Raw genomic sequence first — 25,374 nt, forward strand, 5'->3', positions numbered from 1 at the left:
GAAATAGTACATGCAAAACACTGGCATGCAATATGTACTCACTACATCATGTATAAATATAGTGAACGCTTACCTACTTTGTCATGTCTATCATCTCTCCCTGTCTGTCTGTCTGTCTACTGATCTTTGGCTGCAGCAACATCTTTTTCATAGAGAACACTAACACCACCTAACCCATCTCCAGGCAGGAGCTCTTGTAGTGGCAGAAGGTGAACTGTCTGGGGGCACCGGTAGGTCATCTTGGGGGCCAGGGTCTCGGCGCTGAGAAGATGAACCTTACTGTGGAATTTATTCATTAGCCAGAAGCTCTCAGGTGAGGCCGGCCTGGTCTAGAGGTGCCCCGTCCTGGTTCTAACTGGGATTACCTAAAAGCAGCAGTATTTTTTTTTAAGTTTATTTATTTTGAGAAAGAGAGAGAGAGAGAGAGAGAGCACAAGCGAGTGAAGGAGGGGCAGAGAGAGAGAGGGAGAGAGAGAATTCCAAGCAGGCTCTGCACAATCAGTGCAGAGCCTGAAGCAGGGCTCAATCCCACCCATCGTGAGATCATGACCTGAGCCAAAATCAAGAGTCGGATACCTAACCAACTGAGCCACCCAGGTGCCCCTAAAAGCAGCAGTATTATTACCTTCTCCGTCCCCACCCCTCCCCAGGCCTGGGACAGCAGCTCCTATGCCGACAATGAGCACAGAACAGAGCCACTAAATGCACTTTGGTGTCCCTGCAGGATGGCCATGTGGGTCTATGATCTCATATGGGAGTAATCACGTGAGTCAATTGGGTGTGAGTACATCACAGACTTCCATCTGTAATTTTCTGGGAGTCTCTCCAGCACTGTTTGTTGGGGTGTATGGGTCTGAAGGTTCAGGAACTGGCTTGCCTTCCTCCCTCACCTGGTCCAGCTGTGGAGAAGCCAGGCTGGGCTGCCGATGGGGCAAGGCTGATGAGGACCCCTCCCGTCCTTCTTCCACACACACAGGTAGGGTGGAAAATGAAGTTCCGGGGAGCTCTGGGGGGAGGGGTAGCCGTGCAAGTGTGTGTCTGTTGGCCAGTGTGTGTGTGTGAGTGTGTGTCCACTGGCCAGTGTGGAAGCACCCTCAGTGTGTGAGCAGAGAGGAGAGGAGGGTGCTGGCATGAGCCTGTGAGCACATGTGAGCATTTATTTATTTATTTATTTATTTTTGAGAAAGAGAGAGAGAAGGAGAGGGGCAGAGAGAGAGAGGGAGACACAGAATGCGAAGCAGGCTCCAGGCTCTGAGCTGTCAGCACAGAGCCTGATGCAGGGCTCGAACTCATGAGCTGTGAGATTGTGACCTGAGCTAAAGTCAGAGTCTTAACTAACTGAACCACGCAGGCACCTCACCTGTGAGCTTTGAAGTGAGGCGACCATTTGAATGAGTCAGAGCATTTGAGACGATGTCCTTGAGGGGGCCTGTAAGGCTCCCGTCATCTGACCCTGCTCCCTTCCTGCCCCATCTCCTGGACTCTGCCCCTCACTCCCCCACTGCAGCCACCCAGGCCCCTCACTGCTCCTCAGAGGTGCTCTGACCTGGGGGTCTGGCCCTGGCTGTTCCTTCTGCCTGGAACTCACTTCCTGCAGACCTCTGCTTGGCTCACCTCCTTCAAGCCTCTGCCAGGGAGGCCTGCTCCGGCTGCCCTAAGACTGCAACTCGGCCACTGCCGCCAGCCCCTTACCCTGCTCTGCTCTACCTGCACAGCACGCGTTGCCTCCCCTACCTATATAATGAACTTGTGGACTTGTGTTGGTTGCCCGCTTCCCCCAGGAGGACAAGGATCTTGTGTTGTTTTGTTCACTGATGCCTCCCAAGCACCCAGAATGGAAGCATTTATATCCTGGCATATTTGCCTCCGGTTTCTCATTTGTAACGTAGGGACGATAATAGAAAGCTCTCCACTTCATAGGGCTGTCGGGCAGATTAAATGAATGAATACCTAAAAGCACTGAGAACAGGACTTGGCGCATAGTTCAGTGCACGTTGGCTATTATTATTATACTCCTTCACGGCGCGGAGTCAGAATGCAACGAGCGATCCAGGCGAAGAAGCCGGCACAGTGGTGGCCACCAGGCGAAGGTGCTCCCTAAACACCTCTTGCTGTATGCCCAGCCACCTTGTAAGAGTTCCCTGACCTCCCACACCCATGGAACCCATATTATCGGACCCCCTCTGGGTTAGGAAGTCAGTTATCAGTATATTCATCACCTTGTTTTAAGTTTATTTATTTATCTGGGAGAGAGAGAGAGACAGAGAGCACATGCATGCACAAGTGGGGGAGGGGCAGAGAGAGAGAAAGAGAGAGAATCCCAAGCAGGCTCTGCACTGCCAGCACAGAGCCCCATGCAGGGCTCAAACCGTGAGATCATGACCTGAGCGGGAATCAGATGTTCAACTGACTGAGCCCCCCCCCTGCCCCCCCACTTCCTGCTTTTTTAAAAAATCAAGACAGGAAGCAAGGAACCCCCAGCCTGCCCACCCTGGACTGCCAGCTCCCGATCTTATAGGTAGTTAGCAGAATGTGGCGGGCAAGCACGTCCTCTGATGGGTGTGAGTGCAGTTCAGACCACGTGGAACCCCATCTCTGGCCCAGGAGTTGGATGCCTGGATTCTTTTTCCAGTCCTGCAACCCCTAACGGGGGTATGACCCGGGGCAAGTCCTGTGTCCCAGATGGGACTCTGGTCTTCCTGGGCACAGAGAAGGGTTACGGTTAGATCAGTCTTTTCAGGCTGGTCCATTCATCCAAGAAATGTCTGCGGAGCACCTGTTATATGCCAGCGCTGCTGGAGGCAGTGGGGATACAACACTGGGGATACAAGTCCCTGCCTCACGGAGTTGACATTCTGGGCAGGGTGAGGGCAGAAAATAAATAATAAACATAATTGGCAAATGAATATGTTATAAAGTGGACCATGCTATGGCAAAAAGGAAAAGCCTATTGGGTTAAAAGAAAGTAAGAGACGCCTGGGAGGCTCATTCAGTTAAGCGTCCAGCATCGGCTCAGGTCATGATCTCACGGTTCGTGAGTTCAAGCCCTGTGTCAGACTCCGTGCTGACAGCGTAGCACCTGGAGCATGCTTCGGATTCTGTGTCTCCCCCTCTGTGTCACTCCCCCGCTCACACTCGAAAACCTCTGTGGGGAGGTGGTCAGGAAGACCTCTTAAGAAGGTCTTATTTGCAGTGAGGGACATCTTACATTCTAGGAACCCATGAATCTCAGTGATTCTTGGCACTTCTGCGTTCCAGAGAGAGCACTGTTTGGGATCCCCTGGAGTCCCCCGTTTCTGAACACACTGCTCCCCAGCTTGCCCAGTGGGTGACAAGGCCAGAAGACAGATCAGCCAAGTTCCCAAGAACGATGAGTGATTTATCGCTGTCTTGATTCACATTCAGATATTTTATGGCTCCTGTGGCTCTGACGGAATAAATATGACCTTTTATTCTTCACTTTGCTTAAGACTCAAGGTCAACAGCCCAACTGTGATCCACTGGCTGCTCCCTCCACCGGATGTCCGTGAGCCAGGGAGCCCCGTGGCTGTCAGAGATTCATGGCACCATCCTCCAGCCCCGCACCCCTGCCTGCCCCTTGGCACTGGTTCTGGGCTTCACCCGGCCGGGAAGGCAGTGGCCACCGTGGCTCTGGGGGATGATGGCTCATTAAGGGTAGAGACCAAGCCATAAATCTCCTCCCTCTCTCCTGAGTACACCCCATCACTAGGGTTGAACCCGTGACCCGCGTTTCATTTCAGTCCTGGGAGGAGGCAGCCATGGGGAGGCCGATCGGCCACGGTTCAAATGGCAAGCCATAAATTAAAATGCCCCAGGGCCCGGCCATCCCTTTCTGCAGTGTGGAGAAGAGGCGGAAGGCACACAGGCCTCAGCTCGCAGGCCTCACACGGAATCCTCCAGGCCCTTTCTGCAGCGCGGACCTCCTTCTGCTTTCACAGAAGCTATGGTTTTGTTTGTGAGACGTCACCGGCACTGCCTGGAAGTTCTGCCACCTGCCCAGCTGAGACCCCTCCTTAAGGCACCCACTTGCTTTCCCATGTTTGGGTGGCTGGGATGTTTTGGCCTGGCTCACACTTCCCCTTTCTCCTCGTGGTGGTTCTGAAGGAGAGCGGGCTGATGGTTCTGGGTTTGTTAATAGAGTAGGTGGCTGGGAAGGGGGCGATCTAGAAAGGAAATGCGGTCACTGGTCTGTTTATTTATTTATTTATTTATTTATTTATGGTAAGCTGAAAAGAAAGAAAGAAAGAAAGAAAGAAAGAAAGAAGAAAGCAAGCTTTAAAGCCCCAGTGTGGGGCTTGAACTCATGACCCTGAGACCAAGAGTCACATGCTCTACCCACTGAGCCAGCAAGATGCCCTAATTTTGAACATACTACCTATAACTCCAAGACATCCATGTCACCCCTCTCCACCCTAAGTCATGTCTGGGGAGGAAGAAGAGTGGCCAGGAACTCTCTGGAGGATGGCAGGCCTGGGTTTGGATTCTGGCTCTGCCACTTCCAAGATGGGAGACCTCACACAGCTTGCCTACCCTCTCTGATCCTGGAGATTCCTACCCTGTGAAGTGAGCATGTTAGTAAGGGCTGCCTCTTGGTCATGACGTACATGCCTGGCACAGTGGGGAGCATACAGCAAGCGCTCACAAGCTAGCTGCAGATTTTTAAGGCATTGAGGTCCAGACCCTGGAGCCAGCCTGCCTGGGTTCAAATCCCAGGCAGAACACCTCAGGAAAGCTACTTAACCTCTTGGCACCTGAGTTTTCTCATCTGTAAAAGAAAAAAAAAAAAAAACAAATAAGATAATAACAGTACCTTGGTCATCGATGTATTGGAAACATTAAATAAGCTAATACATGGTAGCCACTAGAATCATAACTAGCACATAGTACTTTCTCAGAAAGGTTGGCTCTTGGGGCGCCTGGGTGGCTCAGTCGGTTAAGCATCTGACTTCAGCTCAGATCATGATCTCAAAGTCCATGAGTTCAAGCCCCACATTGAGCTCTGTGCTGACAGCTCGGAGCCTGGAGCCTGCTTCGGATTCTGTGTGTCCCTCTCTCTGCCCCTCCCACACTCATGCTCTCTCTCTCTCTCTCTCTCTCTCTCAAAAATTTAAAAAAAAGAAAGGTTGGCTCTTATTGTCATCATCATTACTGGAGGAAAAAAAAAAACACTTGCATTTACTTGGCACTTTTGACCTAATTTCCATCCATTGGTTTTGTGATTTATAATCCACTTACTTCCAACCAACGATATAAAATAAGTTGCCACACAAAAGCACATAAAATGAGACAAGTAAAGTAAAAAAATATATATTTTATGGAAGATCAGGAATCAGGAAGGTTTGAGCTAGAGGCCCTGGGACCCCAGGATGCTTGGTTGTGCCCACAAAGCTGCCACACAGCCCTGGGTCATTCTGTCTTGGAAAGAGCCTCGTACGGAGGAGGGGCTGTGGTGGTCTCAGAACAACGTGAGACGGGCAGGTATGTTAGGGGCCTCCAGTCTGGGTGGGACTTGGACCATAGGAGCAGAAAGGGCTGAGGCTGCCTTCAGATGAGGGGTACCCCCAACCCAGGAGGGGCTGCCTTAGTCCACATTGCTCTGGCCAGGCCACATCCAGCACACTGCCCACTGGACCCCACACACGCAGAGGGAGGGCACAACCTGGCACACCTCCGAGGCAGGGGAGCAGGAGACGCAGCACAGAATACACCCCAGGTCCCTTCCTGCTCCAGGGACAAGCATGGCGGCCCTTGACCTAAATCGCCTCCTGTGTCTCTTCATTGACCGTGCTCCTAATTTGACTTTCTGAATCACCTCCTCCAGGAAGACTTCCCTGACCTTCCCAGGACACTCTCTCACGTGTGCTTGCACAGCACTTATCCCAACTGTAATAACTGAATCAGTTACTCCTCAAGTACCAAGTGCTTTAATGTCTGTCTCCCTCGGAAATGTGAATTGCAGGAGGGCAGGGGGGTCCTGTGAGTGGCCCAGACCTGACATTAGAAGCATAAACTAAACACCTCTTCAATGTCTAAAGGTGAAATGCAAGAACGGAAGAAGGCAGGAAAAAAAGGATGTTGAATCTGAAAAAAAAAAATGGCATTAGGCAGGCAAGCCCTGAGAATTATCTGCAAACATCACATGGACATATTTTGAAACAAGAATTCATATTATTCCTGATGTGGGTGCAGGCAGAAGGTAAGGGCAGGAGGCGGAGGCAGATGAATTTGGGGGGTCTGTCATAGGAACATTTTTAGCTAGAGCTCCCAACAGTAGTCGGGCTCCTGGGGAAAAAAAGGAGGGGGTAGTTTCTCTTATGTGGAAGTTCTTCCCCTATGGGGCCAGGTAACATCCTAAGGGTGTGGTGGGAGGTGGGGGTGATGGGTGGGAGAAGGGGTGGGCATCATGAGGATTCACAAAGAAAGGAGAGGCCTGGCCTGGATGACCTTGAACTATGCCTTTCTAACTCCGAACCTTTTTCAATCTGTGAGGGTAACAAGAACAAAGCTCATTTAAAGATAGAAGAACAGAGTCCAAGAGAGTTGTGACAGATAAATAGCTGGACCCATCGCAAGACCTTGGCTTCCCCTTCGTCTCTCTGGGCATTTTTGAGCCCTGGGCAATATGTCCACGCAGCGGAACTGGGCTCTGAGGTTGCCTTACGACCCCACCCTGACCCCGTGCCTCCTCCTGCTGCTGGGACCTCCACTGTGCCCTCCATCATGCACGTATCCTCTGTTGACCAGTCCCGGAGGAAGCCATGTCAGCATCACCCAGGCTTTTGCCTGTGCTAAGTACAAAGAAATGCATCTCTAACGGTAGAATTTCAGGCCCTCTGATCTTCTGTGAAGGAGGGGACTCTAGACAGAATGGGGGAGAGTGGGGTTTGGGTCTAAATCCTGGCACTTGTGCCTTAGGAAGGCAACTCCCACCCACTCACTTTTGCTGTAGGACAGAAGCTTCCTTCCAGCCCCTGCCAGAGGGAAAGAACTGCTGGGCACCAGCCTACCCAACCCGGGAATTTTCAAAGTCTCTCTGTTTCACTCAGACCTTCCTTTGAGCGACAATCAAAGGCTGGGGGAGGAGAGCAAAGCAGCCTTGGGAGGCAGCCCTTGGCACTGGCTCACACACGGTGGCATTTTGACGGGTGGTAAAAATATCTCTCTGGCGTTCAGTGCCGGCTGCTGCCACCGCCTTAGCTTCCAAGATCCTGTTTCCATGCCCAGGGCCTCGGCAGCCTCCCCACCTGTCCACACACACTCCAGGGGACCGAACGCGGGTCACCCAGCCCCAACCAGCAGCTACCCTCACATCTGCAACTGCAGCGTCCATCGCTGCGGCCAGGCACCAGTGAAAATGCACTTAAGAGCCACTAGAGGAGGAGATTTATTATCAGAAATACTGCAGCACATGCCTAATGAGCTAATTAAACAAGAACATAAATAATTACTCCCTATCAGAGTGAGAGGGTTGGGGGCGGAGAGGGTGGGGGATGGGACGCTGAGCGCAGAGCTGGGACAGTGATGCGTGAGACGTCTGCTCTGCAGGGGGAGACGGGACCCCTCTCCACTCCAGGCTTGTGCTGGTCCCCCAGCCAGGCAGAGGCAGGCCCACGGATTCCGCCAGAAAAATCACTACCTGATTTCCCTGCCCGAGTCTTTCCTACTCACTCCCTTGCCCACACCCTGATCTCCTTCTGCTCTCATACAGAGCCTGAGGGCAAAAGACAGAAGGGATGCTTCTCCCATTTTCTGGATGTGAACCTTAAGGAGCAAGAAGGTCTCAAGACATAGCGAAGACCTCGGCAACCATCTTGTAACTGGTCTCCCTGCTTCCACCCCTAACCACCTGAGGTCTATTCTTCACCTAGCAGCCAGAATCTTCTTTCTTAATCACATCACTCTCCCACGTTCAATACCCCAGTGGCTCCCATCTCTTTCAGCATAAAATCCAAGGCCTAACCACAGTCTGTGAGGCCCTCCAGGACCCAGCCCTGTCCAGTCCTCTAATCTCATTTACTGTCACTCTTCCTCCAGATGCACTAGAATCCTTGCTGCTCCTCCAACAAGGCCAGTTGTTCCTACCCCAGGGCCTTTGCCCATGCTATTTCCCTTGCTGGACTGTTTTTCTCCTCCCATTGAGATCTCTCTTCCAATGTCATTCCTTACAGGGGCCATCCCTGGCCACCCATATACAACAGTAGCCCTTCAGTCTGTGTCCCCTCATACTAATTATTTGTCTTCCTAGTGCACATATAAAATGTTTTGTCCCCCTCTCTCATAAGAATGTAAGGACTTTGCCTATCTTGTTCTAGCCCTAGGGTCTTGACAGAGTCTACCCCAAAACTCAATAAATCTTTGTTGATTGAATAAATGAAAATCTAGCTATCGACCATCAAAGTGTGGTTTGTGCCTAGACCATCCAGTTCCAAATCCAGACTTTCCTCGACCGCAGGTCATTCCTTCTCTTAGAACTTGATCTGGCTCCCCACTGTCAACAGGTGAAAGGCTGACATTCAGGACAGGATAGAGCACTGGTTATAAGTTCTATCTCCAGCCCCCCCCACCCCGCCCCAAGCTGTGGGGACTTGTCAGTCACATCACCCACCAGGTTTCAGAGTCCTCATCTGTCAGATGGCAATGCCACACCTCACAGGGTTAATGTACCAACGAAAAGAACACACAGAATGTTTTTAGGACAGTAACTGGAAGGTAGTAAGGGTTCAGTACATAGAGCTATTTTGTGTGGCATTCAAGGCTACCCACAGGCTGACCTCTCTGATCCTCTCTAAACAAACCTCCTATTATTTTCCTAGACTGGATCTTCTTGAAGTGTGGTCCCCAGGCCGACAGTATTGGCAACCCTGGGAGAATGTATTACAACAGCAGATTGTTAGACTCCGCTCCAGACCAGCTGAGTCAGAAACCCAGTCGGGTTGTGCATCTGGGTGCCTACAAATGTGCCGGGTGACTCAGATGCACGCTTAGGTTTGAGAACCTGCCCAGAGACGGCTCTTCCATGAGGCAGGCCATGCATGCTGGATTGAGTTGTCGGTCCTGTTTCGTCCCAGCCTAGCCATGGCCTGATGGTGGGTGAAGTACAAGCCTTGCCCCTTGACTTTGGGCTTGGCCAGGTAACTCGCTTCGGCCAATGGGATTTAGTACGTGTGGTGTCACCAGCGGCTTGGCGTGTGGCTCTTCTGTTGGGCTTCCCCTCCTGCATTTCTGCTCTTATTGCGAGAAGAATGAAGAACATACCTTGAACCGCTCCCACCCCTAGCTGGGCTCCAGAATGAGGTATGTAGGGAGGATCTAAACCACAGCCCAGCCCAGCCCAGCCCAGCCCAGCCCAGGCTGGCCAAGACCAGCCAAACTCCAACAAACCTGCAGACACAGGAGTAAGAAAATGAAATGTTAATGGCTGTAAGCAGCCTAGATTTGGAGGTTCTTTGTCATGCAGCATTACTGTGGCAGCAGCTGACTAATATACCAGGAGCCCTTGTAGGTCCTTGACCAGGTCTTGCCTCTGCATCTGTCTTTACTAGTTCCACCTAAAATAGCTTGCCTTACCTTCTTGCCTCCAATTCCACTTATTTTCTAGGATACACCCAACACTCCACTCCACCTGTTCCCGGAAGCTCCCCGCCCCCCTCCCGGAACACACCCTCCTGACCCAAGCAAGTGAATTCACTTCAGTTAGCTCATGAAAAAGCTCAAGTGGATAAAGTTCACGAAGCCATTCGTTTATATTTTAACCTTTTAGGCGGCTAATTACTACACTGAAAGGCCTCTTAACTCGGTACCATTGCTAACTAATTACCATGTTACAAGGTTAAGTGTTTAATAGTTCCCTGTGATGTTCAATTTCCCAACACTTATCTCCTTTACGAGGCAGTGCAAGTTAGTTCCCACATCTGGATCAGCACTTCCACCCACAGCATCAGCCCCGCAGCCAGAGAATGAGTCGGAGCCCATCTTGGGAGCCCACCCCAGCTAGAAGTAGCTCTCCCTTGTGAATAGTAAATGAGCTCGTTCGTCCACGTTGCAAAGTCTCCGTGGCCCTGCCTTCACCCTGGGCTGGCGCACCGCAGTCTGTGGTTCATGTGCCTCTGCCCACTCGCCCCCCGCCCCCACCACCTTGGCGACTTTGAGGATGATGGGCATTAATTTGACTTCATGTCCCGAGCCCTCCTGTCACCCACAGGGTGCCCCACTCCCATCGCACACACACATGCCAGACCATAGGCCTAATTGGCAAGAACTAAGACATCCCTCTTTGTTTCTCTCTGTCTCACTGTCTCCAGAGATGAAAAAAGAGCACTCACAAAGAGGCAGAAAAGCAGCCGGGATCATCTTCTTTCCCAGGCTGGCCTCAGCTACATGTTGGCTACTGGGTTCTGGGATTGAGTGGACAGGTGCCAAGAGGTGTTAATGACACCAAAGCTTTTCACCACCAAAGCTCTGCAGTGGCTGTAGCCTCCCCACCATCCTGTCCCCTCTCCCAGCTTCCCGGCAGAGGCCTGATTTTGTTTGGGGAGGCGACGTGCCTCACAAAGGACTACCTTTCTCAGCCTTCAGCAGAGTCACTGGGTGGGACTTCTGGGGGGCTCTTTACCCTCTTTACAGGGGCTGACCCATCCAGGAGGCGGTGCTTGTTTAAGTTTTGGTTTCCCAGAGGCAGACCCGGAGATGAGGATTTGAACACGAGTAGTTTATCTGGGAGGTGGGCCCAGGACACTGTGGTGAGTGAGGAAATGGGGAAGAAAGTCCATACAGGGGGTTCCACTAAGCAGGTTACCACTGTAGGCAATTGGGGCTCAGTCCTCCTGGGACATCTCTCGGAGGCGGTGCCTGCTCGACCTGTGGGCTGGGCAGGCGGGGAGGCCCCGAGCACAGGAGACATGAGCCACATGTTAAGGATTATGCCATTGACCTACAGAAGAAGCCTCAGTCCTTGAAGGCCAGGGGGCTCCCATACCAGCCTCCTTCTAGGATTCTGTTACACAAAAACTCTCCAAGTTCAAATTTGATTAATCCATTGTAGTCCGATCTCCGCCACTAGAAGCACTTGGCGCTTTATGAAGATGCTCTTTGTTCACGTCTTGACATCTCCTTCCATTTCGCTACCACGTAGTGAGGTACGCAGGATGGTTAGTATTATTCCCATTCTGCAGATGGGAAGCTGGAGGCTCAGAGAAGGAAAGGGAGGGGAGATAACGAGAACCCATGTTTGGGGCCCCTGATCCCATCCTTGTATTCGTCACTCAGGCTCCACTGAGAGACCAAGAACCGTTACTCCAGCAACTAAAGCGTGCAAGGTGCTTGAGTTTCCATTGTGTTTCTCACACTTTACCTCTTGGGAGATAACCCCATTCTCAGGGATTTTTATTTCGATGTTAAGGATGAAGCAAAGTCTCTGAGAAGTGAGATGACCAGGTCTTCTGGCTTCCCCCCTCACCGGAAGTTCAGAGACCAACCCCCAGCCATGGGATGCACAGTGGCTCTGCCCACCGGTGCTGCCCACACACCTGATTTCCCTGGCATGTGGCATGATGCTGAATGCGCGTCAGAGTCACCAGGGGAGCTTTGAAAACACGGATGCTTGGGCGCCACCCCAAGCTGACTCAGAATCTTTTGGAGAGAGATTACAACTCCCCAAAAGATTCCAGCGTGCAGCCAAGGTCAAGGAACACTGGGGAGGTGGGAACCTGGGGCTTGGGGTCAGGACGCCTGGGTTTCACCCCTTCCCCACCCCTGGTGCTTTCTAAAAGGAGCTGGCTTCTGTGAACCCACCTGGGCAGAGTCTTGTCAGATGAGGGTTTGGAGGCATTCTGATGACCATCACCACCAGTACTGACCCCCAGCACCAGACACTCCTCCGGACATAGCCCCTCCCTCTGTGAACCTTCTTTGGTTTTTTGCTGGCGTGAAATAAATGATATCCCCTCTTCCACCCACTGAGTAACCAAAGGTATATAAAATTAACAAGGATCTGGTTCTCTGGTTCTTCCTTACCAGTGGGGGGAAAACCATATTTCAGAAGCAAGGCACACTGGATAATCCCTTTACTCCTGCTAATTATTTCTATCTTCGGAGATGTCTCCAGCCAAAGCTTTTTGAGAATGAAGAGGGAATGACAAGTAGAAAAAGTAGTCACCTCTGAGCAGATGCCCTGAAGCTTTTTGAATCTCGGTGGTGTCATCTTCTTTGTGCAGCACAAGAAAGAAAGGATGAGAAGGTAGCGCTATGATTTGAAATACTCTTGGAAGGCACCCCTGAAAAATGTCTTCCCTATGCACAAGTCTGCTATGGGTTTTGAAATTCCACCATTAGAGATTCATTCCTTTGGGTCTTTCAGAATTCCCAATTGAACTGCAAAAATTTGTGAGAGGGTTTACATCTTATACCTTTATCTCTTAAAACCCTATTAGATCATTTTTCAATTTTACAGCTCTCTTAGAATAAGGTTTTGAAGACTGGAGCCACAAAAGACAGCCTGGAGAAAAGGGCCAAGAAGAGGGGCAAGAAGGGAAAGTGGGAAGGTTTCTAATAACAATACATACTTATATGTGTCCAGCACTGCACAGTAGAAAATGAAAGATGTGTTTTCAAATACACGATCTCATTCAGTCTGCACCACAATCCCAGGAAATATGCAGAGGGGAATCTCTGTTCCCAAGTACAGGTGAGAAAATAGAGACAGAGGGCAATGAAACAATTTGCTCCTGGTTCCAGGACTAGTAAATGGTGGAGTTGGGGTGCAAACTGAATTTCTGGAAATTCTAGCTGCCTCCCTATCTTCTCTATAGTAATGGGAGTACATTGTGCCTAGCTTTAAAACACTACACTTCCCAGCCTCCTTTGCAGATAGGTGTGGTCAAGTTATTGGCTGGGGCTTCTGTGAATTTCCTCCCCTTTGCCCTCTTGCTCTCTGGTTTTCATCTTTCCTGCCGTGTGTAGACAGGAGATGTGGAGGCGTCTAGGTGGTGGTTCAGTCAGTTGAGTGTCTGACTCTTGATTTCAGCTCAGGTCACAATCTCAGGGTTGTGGGATCAAGTCCCAGGTCGGGGTCCACACAGATCATGGAGCCTGCTTGGGATTCTCTCTCTCTCTCCCTCTGCCCCTCTCCCCTTCACGCATGCTCTATCTCTCTCTAAAATAAAAATAAAATAAAATTTTTAAAAAGGGAGATGTGACAGCTAGAGCTTCAGCAGCCATTTTTGCACCACGAGGTGATCCTTAAGGACACAAACCATGTGCTGAGGATGGCAGAGCAGAAAGCTAGAAGGAGCTGGGCTGCTGGTGGCCATGCTGCCCATAAGACCAGACCTAAACTCTCTTCCACTGGACTTCTTTTACATGAGAGACATATAAACCCTAGTGGGTTTAAGTCGTATTAAGTTTAGTTTTTCATCCTAATTGCCACTCCAGACTTCTGACTCCAGACTTGTTTTTCTCTGGGATGCATCTAGCAACTAAGTTACTCCACAATGGCTCACCTGCCCTTATCTCATCTTGCCTTATTTTCTGTTAGCTGGTCCCAGGTGGCTATTTCTGAATGGGACCCAAGGTTCTTACTGGCACTCCTGTCATTTTCCCTCAACCCTACTAGGTCTTAGAAATGTGGGGGGAAATGGGTGTGCCTGGGTGGCTCAGTCATTTAAATGTTCGACTTTGGCTCAAGTCATGATCTCACGGTTCATGAGTGAGCCCCACGTCAGGCTCTGTGCTGACAGCTCAGAGCCTGGAGCCTGTTTCGAATTCTGTGTCTCCCTCACTCTCTGTCTCTCCTCTGCTCATGCTCTGTCTCTGTCTCTCTCTCAAAAATAAAAATAAACATTAAAAAAAAAAAGAACGGTGGAACAACTAAAGCTGAAAGAGACAATCCCAGCAGACTCCCATTGAGTTATCCATCCTTCCCAGAAAGAGAAGTTACAGGTGTCACTCCTCAGCCCAAGTCTTAACAAAAACTCATGTGCTCTTAGTGAGATGTGCCCCACAGCATGGTAACTAGTCCCATGGTACCTGGGACTAGAAAGGAGACCACACTTCTAGTCTGATTTTTTGCAACTTTGGGAAATCTACTCAATTCGTTTGACAATCAGTTTCGCCACCTATAAAATGAGCATCTGTCCTGTCCATCCCTCCCTTGTGGATGTCAGCTTTCAGTAACTTAACAGCATGAACGAAACTTAGAAAACTATAAAATCCAAGGCAGGCTGGTTTTGATTGTGGTCCTGACCAGCAAGCTGTAGGGAACTTCCCCCGACCCATGCACCCCTGTTTCTTCCTTTACATCTTTTTCTTCTTTCACCTGTGGGAGCGCAGTCAAAACTTTCAGTAGAAGCTGGGTGTCTGGGGAATCAGCTGAGTCAAAGAACCTCTCTTCATCCAGGGGGAGGGTTTTATAGACCTGGGCTCCCCCTCTGTGTAGGGAACACATGTTTCTCCTACCAGTTTCTCCCCCATCCACAAGGTCTCGGCTTCATTAGTAAATTTCCCTCCATCCCATGGTGGACATGGCTGTATTATCATGGGGAGGGAACGGACCTCCATTCAAGTGTTGATTGATAAGATCCTGATGGGGTGGGACCTGATGGAATTGGCCCTCTTATCCTTTGCCTCGATGGAAGGCAGAACAACAGTAGAAGATGCCCCCAGCCCCAGCACTGCAAAACTTAGTAGGGTGGTACAGTCTCCCCAGGATAGGGGTGGTGGTGTCATGTCTGACATTCATGGAAGAAGACGGCATGGAAAGGGGGGCCTGCAGATGGAACGGGGGTGGGGCATGAAATGGCTGCTGTCTTGCCCCACCTTTGGGGTCTCTCTTCTCATCATCCCCCACTTGCCCTACATGTTGATGACCATGGCATAATAAACAGCAGGGAGGCAAGGCTGGCTAATTCCACACTGTGTTTTAGAAGCATGCTTGCTGTTCCCCTGGCCCTCCTGGGGACAGTTGCAACATCACGCCTGGTGACAGATGTTCTCGATGACTCTTGGAGACAAGTGTTTGTGAATGTCACTTGGGCTGATAATGACACGCAGGGCACTTAACTTTCCATGTCACATCAGGGATGAGGCTAAGCTGGATGGGCTGCTGGCTTCTCCAATGGGAAGGGAGGCTCCCCTCTTTCTGACTCCTCTCCTGCCACCCTGCCTCTTGCCCTTGTGACCCCTCCTGGCTCTGACAATGCCCTCATTAATGTTGGATACTTCCTGAAAGGGCAGGCCCTGGGGCATAAAGATGGGAGAGTCGGCCCTCCCCAGTCACACGGGGAACATGCCAGGGCGCTGTGGGGCTCAGCCGTGTGTACGCAGGGAAGACAAATGCCTTGGGAGGTCAGTGGGAAGCATTAGATAACTAGGGAGCTAATTATCTGATAAAAGAGCAAGACCCTATTTCATAGTCAAATTGAAATCCTGAGTTACCCATGTTTTGGGTTTGAGTTACCCTTGGCTGCTCCCCCTTCCTGATACGCAGAATAGAACCTGATGTTTTCAGACACTGCTCACAGCATCCCAGGGCTTCTATGGGCCCTTGGTGTGGGTCAGTGGCGACCCATCAATGACTTGTGTCCAGTTCTTGTTGGACAATTTGAGTCTCTGCCAAAAAGCCTGTCTGTGACTTCAGGCCCTGGGGCTCAAACCCCTATGAGATAGGACACCCGAACCCTGGGAGGTAAGATGCCATAGTGGCCCCAACTGGTAAAAGCAGGTGTATTTAGCAAAAGTGATAACCATACTGCCTCAATCATGGGATTAAAACGATCTTAAAAAGAGTCGTAGACTACCAGAGCTGGGGTCATTTAAGTCAAAGGTTTCCATATTCACCTAACGTCAGGCTGCCCACCCAGTGTCCCCAGCATGAAGTCAGCAAGGTTCTGCTTGAACCTTTCTGGCATGGGCGGCTTGCTGTTTTGTGACAGCTCTTACTTATTCTGCTGTTGGGCGGCTCTAATGCTCATTTCCATTCTGTTCAGTTCACTGAAGGTTGATTCAGTAGCTGTGGGTGGGCCAGGACTTACTAGGAGCTGGGGTACAGAGATGAGTACACGTGAAAACACATGCTGGAGAGGAAGAAGGATACAACACTAAATTTCGCAGCCAGATGGACAGCAGTGAGAAAGTACATCAAGCTGCTGCCGTCGGGCTTTTTTCTTGTAATGGGCTGATGCTTACTTTTGTAAGTGCATATGCATGCGTGTGCGTTTGTGCGTGTGTTTTCCAATCTTTTACTCCTGAATTCTTTGAATAAGCTCAGGGAGTTACGACTTCTTTTCTAAGTCCTCTCCTCTCCAAGGTAACTTTCGTCCATCTCACACGAGCTTCTAGAATCCCACTCTCATCAACTGATCTCTGGACACATTGCAATTGGTAAAATGATTCTTAAGACTGCGCCACCCTGTGCTAAACACTCTACATCGCTGCTCTGACCAGCTCAAATGATTCCGTGGTTAGAATTGTAATCTCTCCCTAGCTGAGCCTTTTATTTCTGTTAACACAATCAAAACCATAGGAGTCTTAGTGGCTCCATCACTTTGGGGCTATAATGTCCTTGAGATCAACTAAAACTCCAGAGCCCATGCTGCACAGAATTCCAGTTGAGCCAGATTTTCTTCACCTTGTGCTTGTTCAATGGAATCCTTGAACCAAAGGGAAGACACATTTTCCGCATCGTTATCCATGACAAGAGGGAAATGTATCAAGAGGAACAGAAATGGGGGCAGAAATTGAGGCACACGGTAGAGGCTTTGTTGCATGTTCACATTAATTTATCAGTCTGGTTACTTGAACAGTTTCAAGCCCATTTCACCATGCACGCGTGTCTCCATTTTGTCCCAAACACAGTGTGAGATTTTGTCAAGTGTCCTATAAAATTGTGAGGAGCTCTGTTTACGGTTGTGAGTCATAGCCAATGGAAACTCCTGGGATGCTTTCCAAGGGCACTCAGCACCCCAGAGATTCGACTCTTCTTCCCTGTGGGGCCACATGGGGGTAGGGTCTACCGGAGAATCGCTGTACAAGGAGGGTGTCAACCGAGGAGTGCAGCCTCGTAAATGGCTTGGAGGCATGCGGGTCTGAGAGCTGCGGGGTCCACAGTGTCTCCTGAAGACAGATCAGTAATTAGGCAGGATTTTCCCCATGTGAATCCACGCTGGGGCCTGGCAATCAGCATTCTCTTCTCAGGGCTTGCCGCCATCTGTTGTGAAATCCTTTCTAGAACTTGGCAGGGACTCCATGCCCAGCCTAGCATCCTATGATTTACGCGGTCTATTCTTGGAAAAGCGGAATATCCGCCCTTTCCCCATCTGAGGCACTTCTCTTTCTGTCCATGCTGCCTCGGGACCACTCCCACAGCTCGAGAACCTCATCTAGTGTTCCTTTAGTCTTGAACGTGACCCTCAGGGCCTGGGGACCAGCACTCACTTTCTTTGTTTCCTTCTGCAAGGTATAGGGCTTTTCCTACCCGGGTGACTGGGATCCCAATTCTGTCTCTGCTACTTACCCCTGTGTAACGCCTTGGGCAAGTTTCTTATATGCAAAGTGGCATAATCGTAGCCCTCACCTCCTGGGGATAGTAAAGACTAAATGAATCGGTGTGCATAAAGCCCTTAGAACACGGCGCGCGGCACAAGTAAGCTCGTAGCGCAGATTTGTGCTATTTGTGCTGCTGGTCTTCTTGCTGGGGAGAGTGGGGGCAAATCCGAAAAGGCCAGGCTGGCCCGCAGCTTCTGGTCTAGTCTCCCTGCAACCTCCTTCCCAACCTGCAGACTGCTGTCATTTTTCCTTCCTGCTAGAACAGGGGTTAAAAAGCTCCCGTTCAACTGTCTTTAGCTCTCTCCACACAGCACCTTCTCCTCCTCATCTTTGGATACAGGCCTTTCTTCCCTTCTCTTGTACACTTTCTGGTGCACATCAGAAGCCACTGTGCAGCCACCGGTGTCTTTTCTTTCTTATGGGGACAGTTCATTGTCTAAAACTTCAGTTTCCTTCCTGGAGTCTCCTTCTTTCTCAGAGTTGCTGTTAGGATGCTGGGCGGCATGAACACAGGGCTGAGTCTAGCAGTGACTCCAGGAGCGGCCTCATTTCAAATCAGTCCTGCTTCTTTCTGGCTGCCCGAGCCTGGGAGAGTTTCCTAATTCTCTCGGCCCTTTCCACGTCTCGCAGTATGCCTGGGAGCCCTGAATGTGACACGGCCTGGAAAGCCACGTGTCAGACCAGAGTGAGCAAACAGCCAAGGTGACCAGCGAGGGCCGCTCCTATCAACTGACTACAGACTCACTCTGAACTTTTTGTTTCCAATTTTAGAAATCTGTCTTGTTAAAGACCGAAGTATGTATTCAGCCCTCCCTTTCCTTTCCTCCCCCAAGCGCCACAGACAAGATAATGGTCTTCCTCTCACCATTATTATTACTTTTACTAATAATGATAGTGATGCGTGTACCCTGAACACCTACTATGTGCATGCACTATCTGGAAATCTTTCTGAGCTCTGTCTCCCCTGGTCCCCATGACTGAGCTCAGAGGAAGTCAGCAGTTTTTGTTGTTGTTTTTATTCCGTTTTCTTTTCTTTTTTTTTTTAATGTTTACTTATTTTTTAGAGAGAGAGAAAGAAAAAGCAGGGAAGGACAGAAAGAGGGAGACAGTAAATATAAAGTGGGCTTTGTACTGACAGCAGAGAGCCTGATGCAGGGCTCGAACTCACAAACTGAGAGATCATGACCTGAGCCACAGTCAGACGTTCAACCCACTGGACCACCCAGGCACCCTTCCAAGGTTTCTGATAGATTCATTTTATTTATTTTTAAGAACCTAGTGTCTCCAGGTTCTCAATCACCAAATGCAAGCAGGTTGAACTCCCATCTTGAGTGACTTCAGAAGCAGAGCCCCAACCCCTCCTGTGTCCCTGCCCGGCTTTCTGGGTCCCCTGGGGAGGGGTATGATAGGGGCGTGCTGCCTGTGCAACCCTATGCCGGTGCAAGCCTCAGAGCTGGTCGCCTTTCACCTTGACACTTCTCACCAAAGTCAAGACCATATAATAAATTCACAAGTGAAGAAATATACTTATTTTCCAAAGGTCAACCTCACAAGTTATCAAAGAGATGCAAATTAAAACAAGTTCCATTTCTTACTTATAAAATGGCAAAGATGAAAGTAATTATATATTTAATCATTGGCCAAGGTGTGGTCGAAATGGGCACTGTCCCCTTCCATAGGGAGGGGTCGATAAATATTTACACGGAATGTGTAAAGATTATAATTTACTCATGAAACCAGTCATTCAACCCCTAGAAAAATACGCCAAGCACAGCACTGAACCTGCACAAATCTATTTGCGTACAAACAGCCATCGCTGCACTGCTTTTCATGCTGAAAATGAGAAACCCAAATGTTCAACAATAGAAGATTAGTTAAAGAAATTGTGGTAGAGGCAAATGGAAAATATTTTTACTACCATGGGAACTAAGCAAGTATAATGTTGGGTGCAAAGAATTAAGAAGTACAAACTAGACTGGCCATAAATATCATTTCGAATTGAGATAAAATGTAGAGAAAGAAAACGGGGTAACTTTAGGTGGTGGGATTACAGGTAATTCTCATTTCTCTTTGTCATTGTATTTTTCAAATTTACTACAGACTATTACTTTTATCATTAGAAAATTACATATGTGTATTATTAGGCTTAATGATCTATCTATAGATCTCTTTATATGTGCTCACATGTATATATTTAATAGGGTCTAATGCTGCCTTCTGCACATCCTGAGGGGAGGAGCTGCTGTCCAGACAAGCCAAGCATAGGCCAGTCAGGGAAGTACCCTGGTTTCTATCAGTTTCCATGACGCGCCCCCCTTCAGTCTCCAGGACTCTATTTGGTGAATGAATGCCTTCCTTGTGAGCTCTTCTCTCTCAGGCATCCTGATCCAGAGACTCAGCAACTGAGACAGAGGCCAGAAGAAATCTCAATGCTCTTGACCTCTCCTGCACCATGGACCCTCGGGTGTCTACGAAGCCCATGGGATCCCTTCTCAGAATAATCATTTTAAAGGCACGCAATAAAATACACAGGGTTTCAGGAGAAACCAGGCATTCCTTGAGCAGTAAGATACTAGGCCATATGCTTCTCGGTTAACGCAAACCAAGGCTGGCTGAGATGGGGACTCATCCGAGGTCAGAGCCTGGACCCTCTGGCCTGGATCTGTCCCTCTGTGAGCTCCTCTCTCCCTCCCTCTGAATGACTGAGGGGCAACTCAAGTGCAGCTTTTTAGTCTTAACCTCCCTTTCTACCAGGCCCAGGAAATGACCCCTTGATCCTCACCGTAAAGTTACAAGGTCAACTTCATTGTCTCCATTTCCAGTTAAAGGAGATCATGCCCAGAGATGTCAGCACAGGTGGGCAAGATGGCCCCACCTCTAATATCCAGGGGGCTACCGTGACCTTCTCTTGCCAATCAGAGCTCATCCAGGGCTTCTGTGGGACCAGCTGGGAAAGGGACAGAGGGAAGCTCAGAGGAAAGAGACTGCATGGGGGTGAGCCAAACCAGAAGAAAATGGAACTTAGGGAATGTAAGAAACTCTGAGAATACAGGACGTTGGTGGGTCCTTTGATCTAGCTGAGCCCGAAGCAGCTTCCTGACTTTTACAGTACCTGGGCTAACACACTATGTCTCCATTTCCCCTTTTTCTTTTTTCAACCGGTTTGAATTGGATTCGATTACCTGCATTCAAATGTCCAGCCTAAGTCAGGTATGGCTTCTCCCCATTTTACAGGTAGGGAAAACTGAGGCAGCCCAGGAGAATTAAATGGGTAGCAAGTGGTGGGGTCATGATCCAAATTCTACTCTTTCTGGCCTCAAAGCCTTAAGCATGACTACATGCGAGTCCAGATGAAGGCCAGATTCATTCCTCCTTGGAGGAGTTAGATCCTTTGGCCAAGAGCTCCCCTCATTGTTCTTGTGTGTCCCCCACCTGGGGCTCAAAACCCAGAAAGTCCAGAGGCTCAGAGCCACATGCCCACCTATCACAGCCACGCCCCCGGAGGCCTGGTCCTTCTGACATGTATCTCTTGGGGCTGCCCCCGGGGCAGGTAGTCGAAGTTCTTTCTATGTCCTCTTACCTGCACAGAGGACACAGTTTGCCCCAAGAATCCCACAGGCACCTCTGGGGAGAAGGGGTGTAGGTGGGAACAGTTCAACACCCTCCCCGTCACCTCCTCCTCCCTCTCCTGCCAGACACCTCCCTGCCTTTGCCACAGCCCCCGGCTCACCTGTAAATCAGTACCTCATCGTCGGAGCAGTTATATTGCAGCTGGTACATCTTCACGCGGGGCGCCGACTTGCTGACCGACCACTTGACCAGGGCCGAGGTGGTAGTCACATCAGACACGAGCACAGCCCGCTCCGGGGGGCTTTTGGGCGGCTCCCCGCCCCCACTGCCTCCCCCTCCCCGACTGGTCTTGCTGGAGCCAGTGATGTCCGAGAGGCGGGACTTGGGGGGCGCTGTGCGGCTGGTGCTGTTGCTGACATGCGGCAGCTGGACAATGGACACCTCCACCATGGCCGTGGCCTCCCCGGCGGCGTTGGCGGCGATGCAGGTGAAGGCGCCGCTGTCCTGGGACGTGGTGATGAGGATGTCCAGGGTGCCGTTGTCGTACACGGCGGTCCTTGAGGAGTTCCCCACCAGGCGGTCGTCAGGGGCCACCCAGTGGATGAGGGGGCCGGGGTCCCCGATGGCCTTGCACTTGAGCGTGGCCGCCTGGCCCTCCAGAACCAGCAGCCTGTGCGTGTGCTGGGTGATGAGAGGCGGCTCGCACACAAACTCCTCCTCTCGCACGTGCCAGAAGTAGCGGCCCTTGAGGCCGCCGGGGGAGCCGCAGGTCTCCAGGTCGTCGTCCCGCTGGAGCCTCCGCAGCCAGAGCAGCTCACAGTTGCAGTGCAGCGGGTTCCCCCCAAAACTAAAGGACAAGGGTGGAGCAAAAGGTGTGGCAGTCAGGGTGGAGGCTTGGGAGCGGGCGAAGATGGGGTCCGGGGGCAACTTTTGCAGCCGGTTGGAGGTGAGGTCAAGGCGAGCCAGTTTCTGCAGGTCGGCGAATGTGCCCTCGGCAATGTGGTCCAGCAGGTTGTGGTCCAGGCTCAGCTGGTGCAGGTTGACCATGCGCCGCACGGAGCCCCAGGGCAGGCCGTGCAGGTTGTTGTAGGAGAGGTCCAGGTCCTCCAGTGTCAGCAAGAAGTCCTCGAAGGCCTCGTCGGCGATGCCGCCCAGCTGGTTGTTGTTGACGATGAGGTGCTGCAGGTTGACCAGGCCCCGCAGGGTGTCCTCCCCAAGGCTGGGCAGCCGGTTGCTGTCCAGGTGCAGGGAGCGGAGGCTCTCGAGGTCCAGGAAGGAGAAGGGCTGGATGTGGCTGATGGTGTTCCTGGACAGGGTCAGGTCCACCAGCCCCGTCATGTTGGCGAAGTCCTGGCGGCCGATGTGGATGATGAAGTTGCCACCCAGACGCAGCTCCACCGTCCGCCGGTCAATGTCAGGGGGCACGAAGAGCAACCCCTTGGAAGGGCAGAGGGTCCCCAGTGACTCAGACAGGTTCTGGCAGACACAGTACTTGGGGCAGGCGTCGACCACGGCAAACGCCATGCCAAACGCCAGCAGGCCACCAAGCAGGGTCTCCATGGTCTGGTCACTCAGGCCGTGGTGCCTAGAAGGGAGGGACACAAGGTCAGGGTCAAGAGGCCACTTCCTAATGACCCACCAGAGCTTCACTGGTCACCCAAACCCCTGCCTTAGGGGGGCAGCAGAGAATGGCCTGTGCTCGTGCGAGGTCTAACCTCTTCTTCCAACCAATCCCTTTCATACAGTTCCACTCCCCCCGCGCCCTTAGTTATCATCACCTTCTAACAGACTATTTAACTTACTTACTAATTATATTTATGGAATATTTCTTATCTCCCCCACGAGAATGTCAACTCCACAGGGATAGATTACTTTGATCTGTTTTGTGAATTGCTCTATCCCACACGTCTAGCACAGTGTCTGGAACACAGTAGGCGCGCTATAAATGTGTGGAATGAATGGAGGGACAAATCCATACCAGTGGTTCAAATAATAATCATCAGATTTGAAAAGTGTGTTATGGATGTATCTTGAAGCAGTTTTACTTTCTTTTTTTTTGTTGCTGTTTATTCATTTTTTTGATAGAGAGAGAGTGTGAATGGGGAGCGGCAGAGAGAGAGGGAGACACAGAATCTGAACCAGGCTCCAGGCTCTGGACTGACAGCAGAGCCCGACATGGGGCTCGAACTCACGGAGTGTGAGATCACGACCTGAGCTGAAGTCGGAAGCTTAACTGACTGAGCCACCCAGGCGCCCCGCAGTTTTCCTTTCTTAATTGGTTTAGACTTAGCATTCCTTAGGAACAAGGACATGGACAGGGAGAGAGCTGACCCCTGGAGAACTGGTTATTGGGGTTTTTGGGGAACTGGTTATAGGTAAGTTTCACCATGGAGAGTCCATACAGTGGATGAATCTTTGGGAAATGCAGAAGAGGGGTGAGACAGGAAGCAAAGGCATGAACTTCTTCTGTGCTGGGTCCTCTGCCCAGACCTTCAGGTACATCATCTCATTTGGGCTTTGGGAACATCTGTCATAAGGAAGGGCTTATCTGTGTATATAGATGAGAACTTGTCCACCGCTGAATAGCCTCCTTCAGGTGTTCACTCAAAAGTCACCTTCCCTCCCGACGCCCCACCCTGACGTGCACATCTCTTTTCCTTACTTTGTATTTTCTCCTTAAAACTGATCACGATCTAACCTCCTGTCTGTTTATTTTACCTACTTGTCTTGTTTAATGCTTGTCTTCTGCACTGGCAACAGAGCCCCAAGACGTAGGGGCTTGTTTTTATTCACCACTACATACTCAAAGGCCGAAAGTACTGCCTGGCACATAGTCTGTGCTTTTGCATGAATGGATATCTAGGGAAGGAAGAAATGGCCTTTGACTCAGGTCTTTGTGCTTCCAAATCTTAGAGTTTTCTCACTATTCCATGTTGTACTAGCTGTGGCTCCATTTATGTAGTGCTGAAAACATCAATGGAGTTGGACTTTTGAAAATCCCTGCACACGGGTTGTGTAGCCTCACGCAGACCAGCGCTCTCAAACTGCCTTCTAGCAGTGCAGGCTAGGGTTCTGCAAGAAAGGCGTTCTAAGGCCACCGAGTTGGGGACACATTGCCTGCTCTCTCTTGCTCTCGCAAAAGCTCGATATGCGTTAGCAAGTGCAGAAAGGTTGAGAAATTCTGGTGCAGTAAAGAAAATAGATTAATGTTTAATTCTACATTGCTTTGCCTTTTTTAGCTAAAGATACTCTTTTTGGGGAGCAACGATCATTAATATCTTGAGGAAGTAGGGCTCCATAGCTCCCAGTTTGAGAAGCCCAGACACAGAAAAAACAGCCAGCTGATTTGAAAGGCTGTATGGTAAATTTAAAAACCTACTCCAATTAGATATTACTTTATTGTGAAGATGTGAATTTCATTATTGTGTCTATTTCAGGGTAAATCTCCCACCTAAGACCCTTCAAGGGCCAAAGACTTAATCTGTATTCCATCTGGAGAGTGTTGTTTCTGCTTAGCGCTGTCCAATAGAAATGTAATTTACTAGCCATAAATGTAATTTAAATGTTCTAGCAGACATATACAGAGTAAAAAAGAAAAAGATGAAATAAATTTTGATAATATATTTTATTTAAACCACTATATTCAAAATATTATTTCGCATGTAATCAATACATACAATTATTAACAAGATATTTAACATTCTTTTATTTGCACTAAGTCTTTAAAACTGGGTGTGTATTTAATACTTAGAGCACATTTTAAGTGCTCACTAGCCATATGTGGCTATTGGCTACCATATTGGACAGTGTTGTTGGAACAGGTGTTGGCTAACTATAGCCAAGGGCCGAATCCAGCCTGCCACCTGTTTATGGAAATAAAGTTTTATTAGAACATGGTCATGTTCAATTCATTTACATATTATCTATGGCTATGTCTTATGTGTGTGTGTGTGTGCGTGTGTGTGCGTGCGTGCGTGTGGGCACACACTACAATGGCAAAGGTGAGTAGTTGCAGCAGATATAATGTGGCCAGCAAAGCCTAGAATATGTATTGTCTTGCCCTTTACAGAAAATGTTTGCCAATATCTGTTGTAGAGGATTTTTTCCCCCTCTTCATCTTCTTCATTACAATCACCCTCATCAAGCCTTTGCCAACACGCCTAATTCCACACAGTTCCGCTCTGGGTTTCCATGAGCAGCCATCCACCCTGCCAGTCCCTGCTTTACAGACCTGAGGGGTTATCA

The 25,374-nt window shown here is 50.0% G+C and overlaps 1 protein-coding gene across 2 annotated transcripts in view; it reads right to left on the reverse strand.

Annotated features, from left to right (window-relative positions):
* LRFN2 (leucine rich repeat and fibronectin type III domain containing 2) overlaps window positions 1-22,702 on the reverse strand; it is a 39,312-nt gene extending 16,610 nt beyond the window's left edge. For both annotated transcript variants that reach the window (XM_007085225.3, XM_042986289.1), the window contains exon 1: window positions 21,290-22,702. In XM_007085225.3, the coding sequence (XP_007085287.3) occupies window positions 21,290-22,689 (1,400 nt within the window). In that variant the 5' untranslated portion in view covers window positions 22,690-22,702. The remainder of the gene's footprint in view (window positions 1-21,289) is intronic.
* Between the last annotated feature and the right edge of the window lie 2,672 nt (window positions 22,703-25,374).

The sequence above is a fragment of the Panthera tigris genome, chromosome B2 (genome assembly GCF_018350195.1).
Source record: "Panthera tigris isolate Pti1 chromosome B2, P.tigris_Pti1_mat1.1, whole genome shotgun sequence".
Taxonomy (NCBI): Eukaryota; Metazoa; Chordata; class Mammalia; order Carnivora; family Felidae; genus Panthera; species Panthera tigris.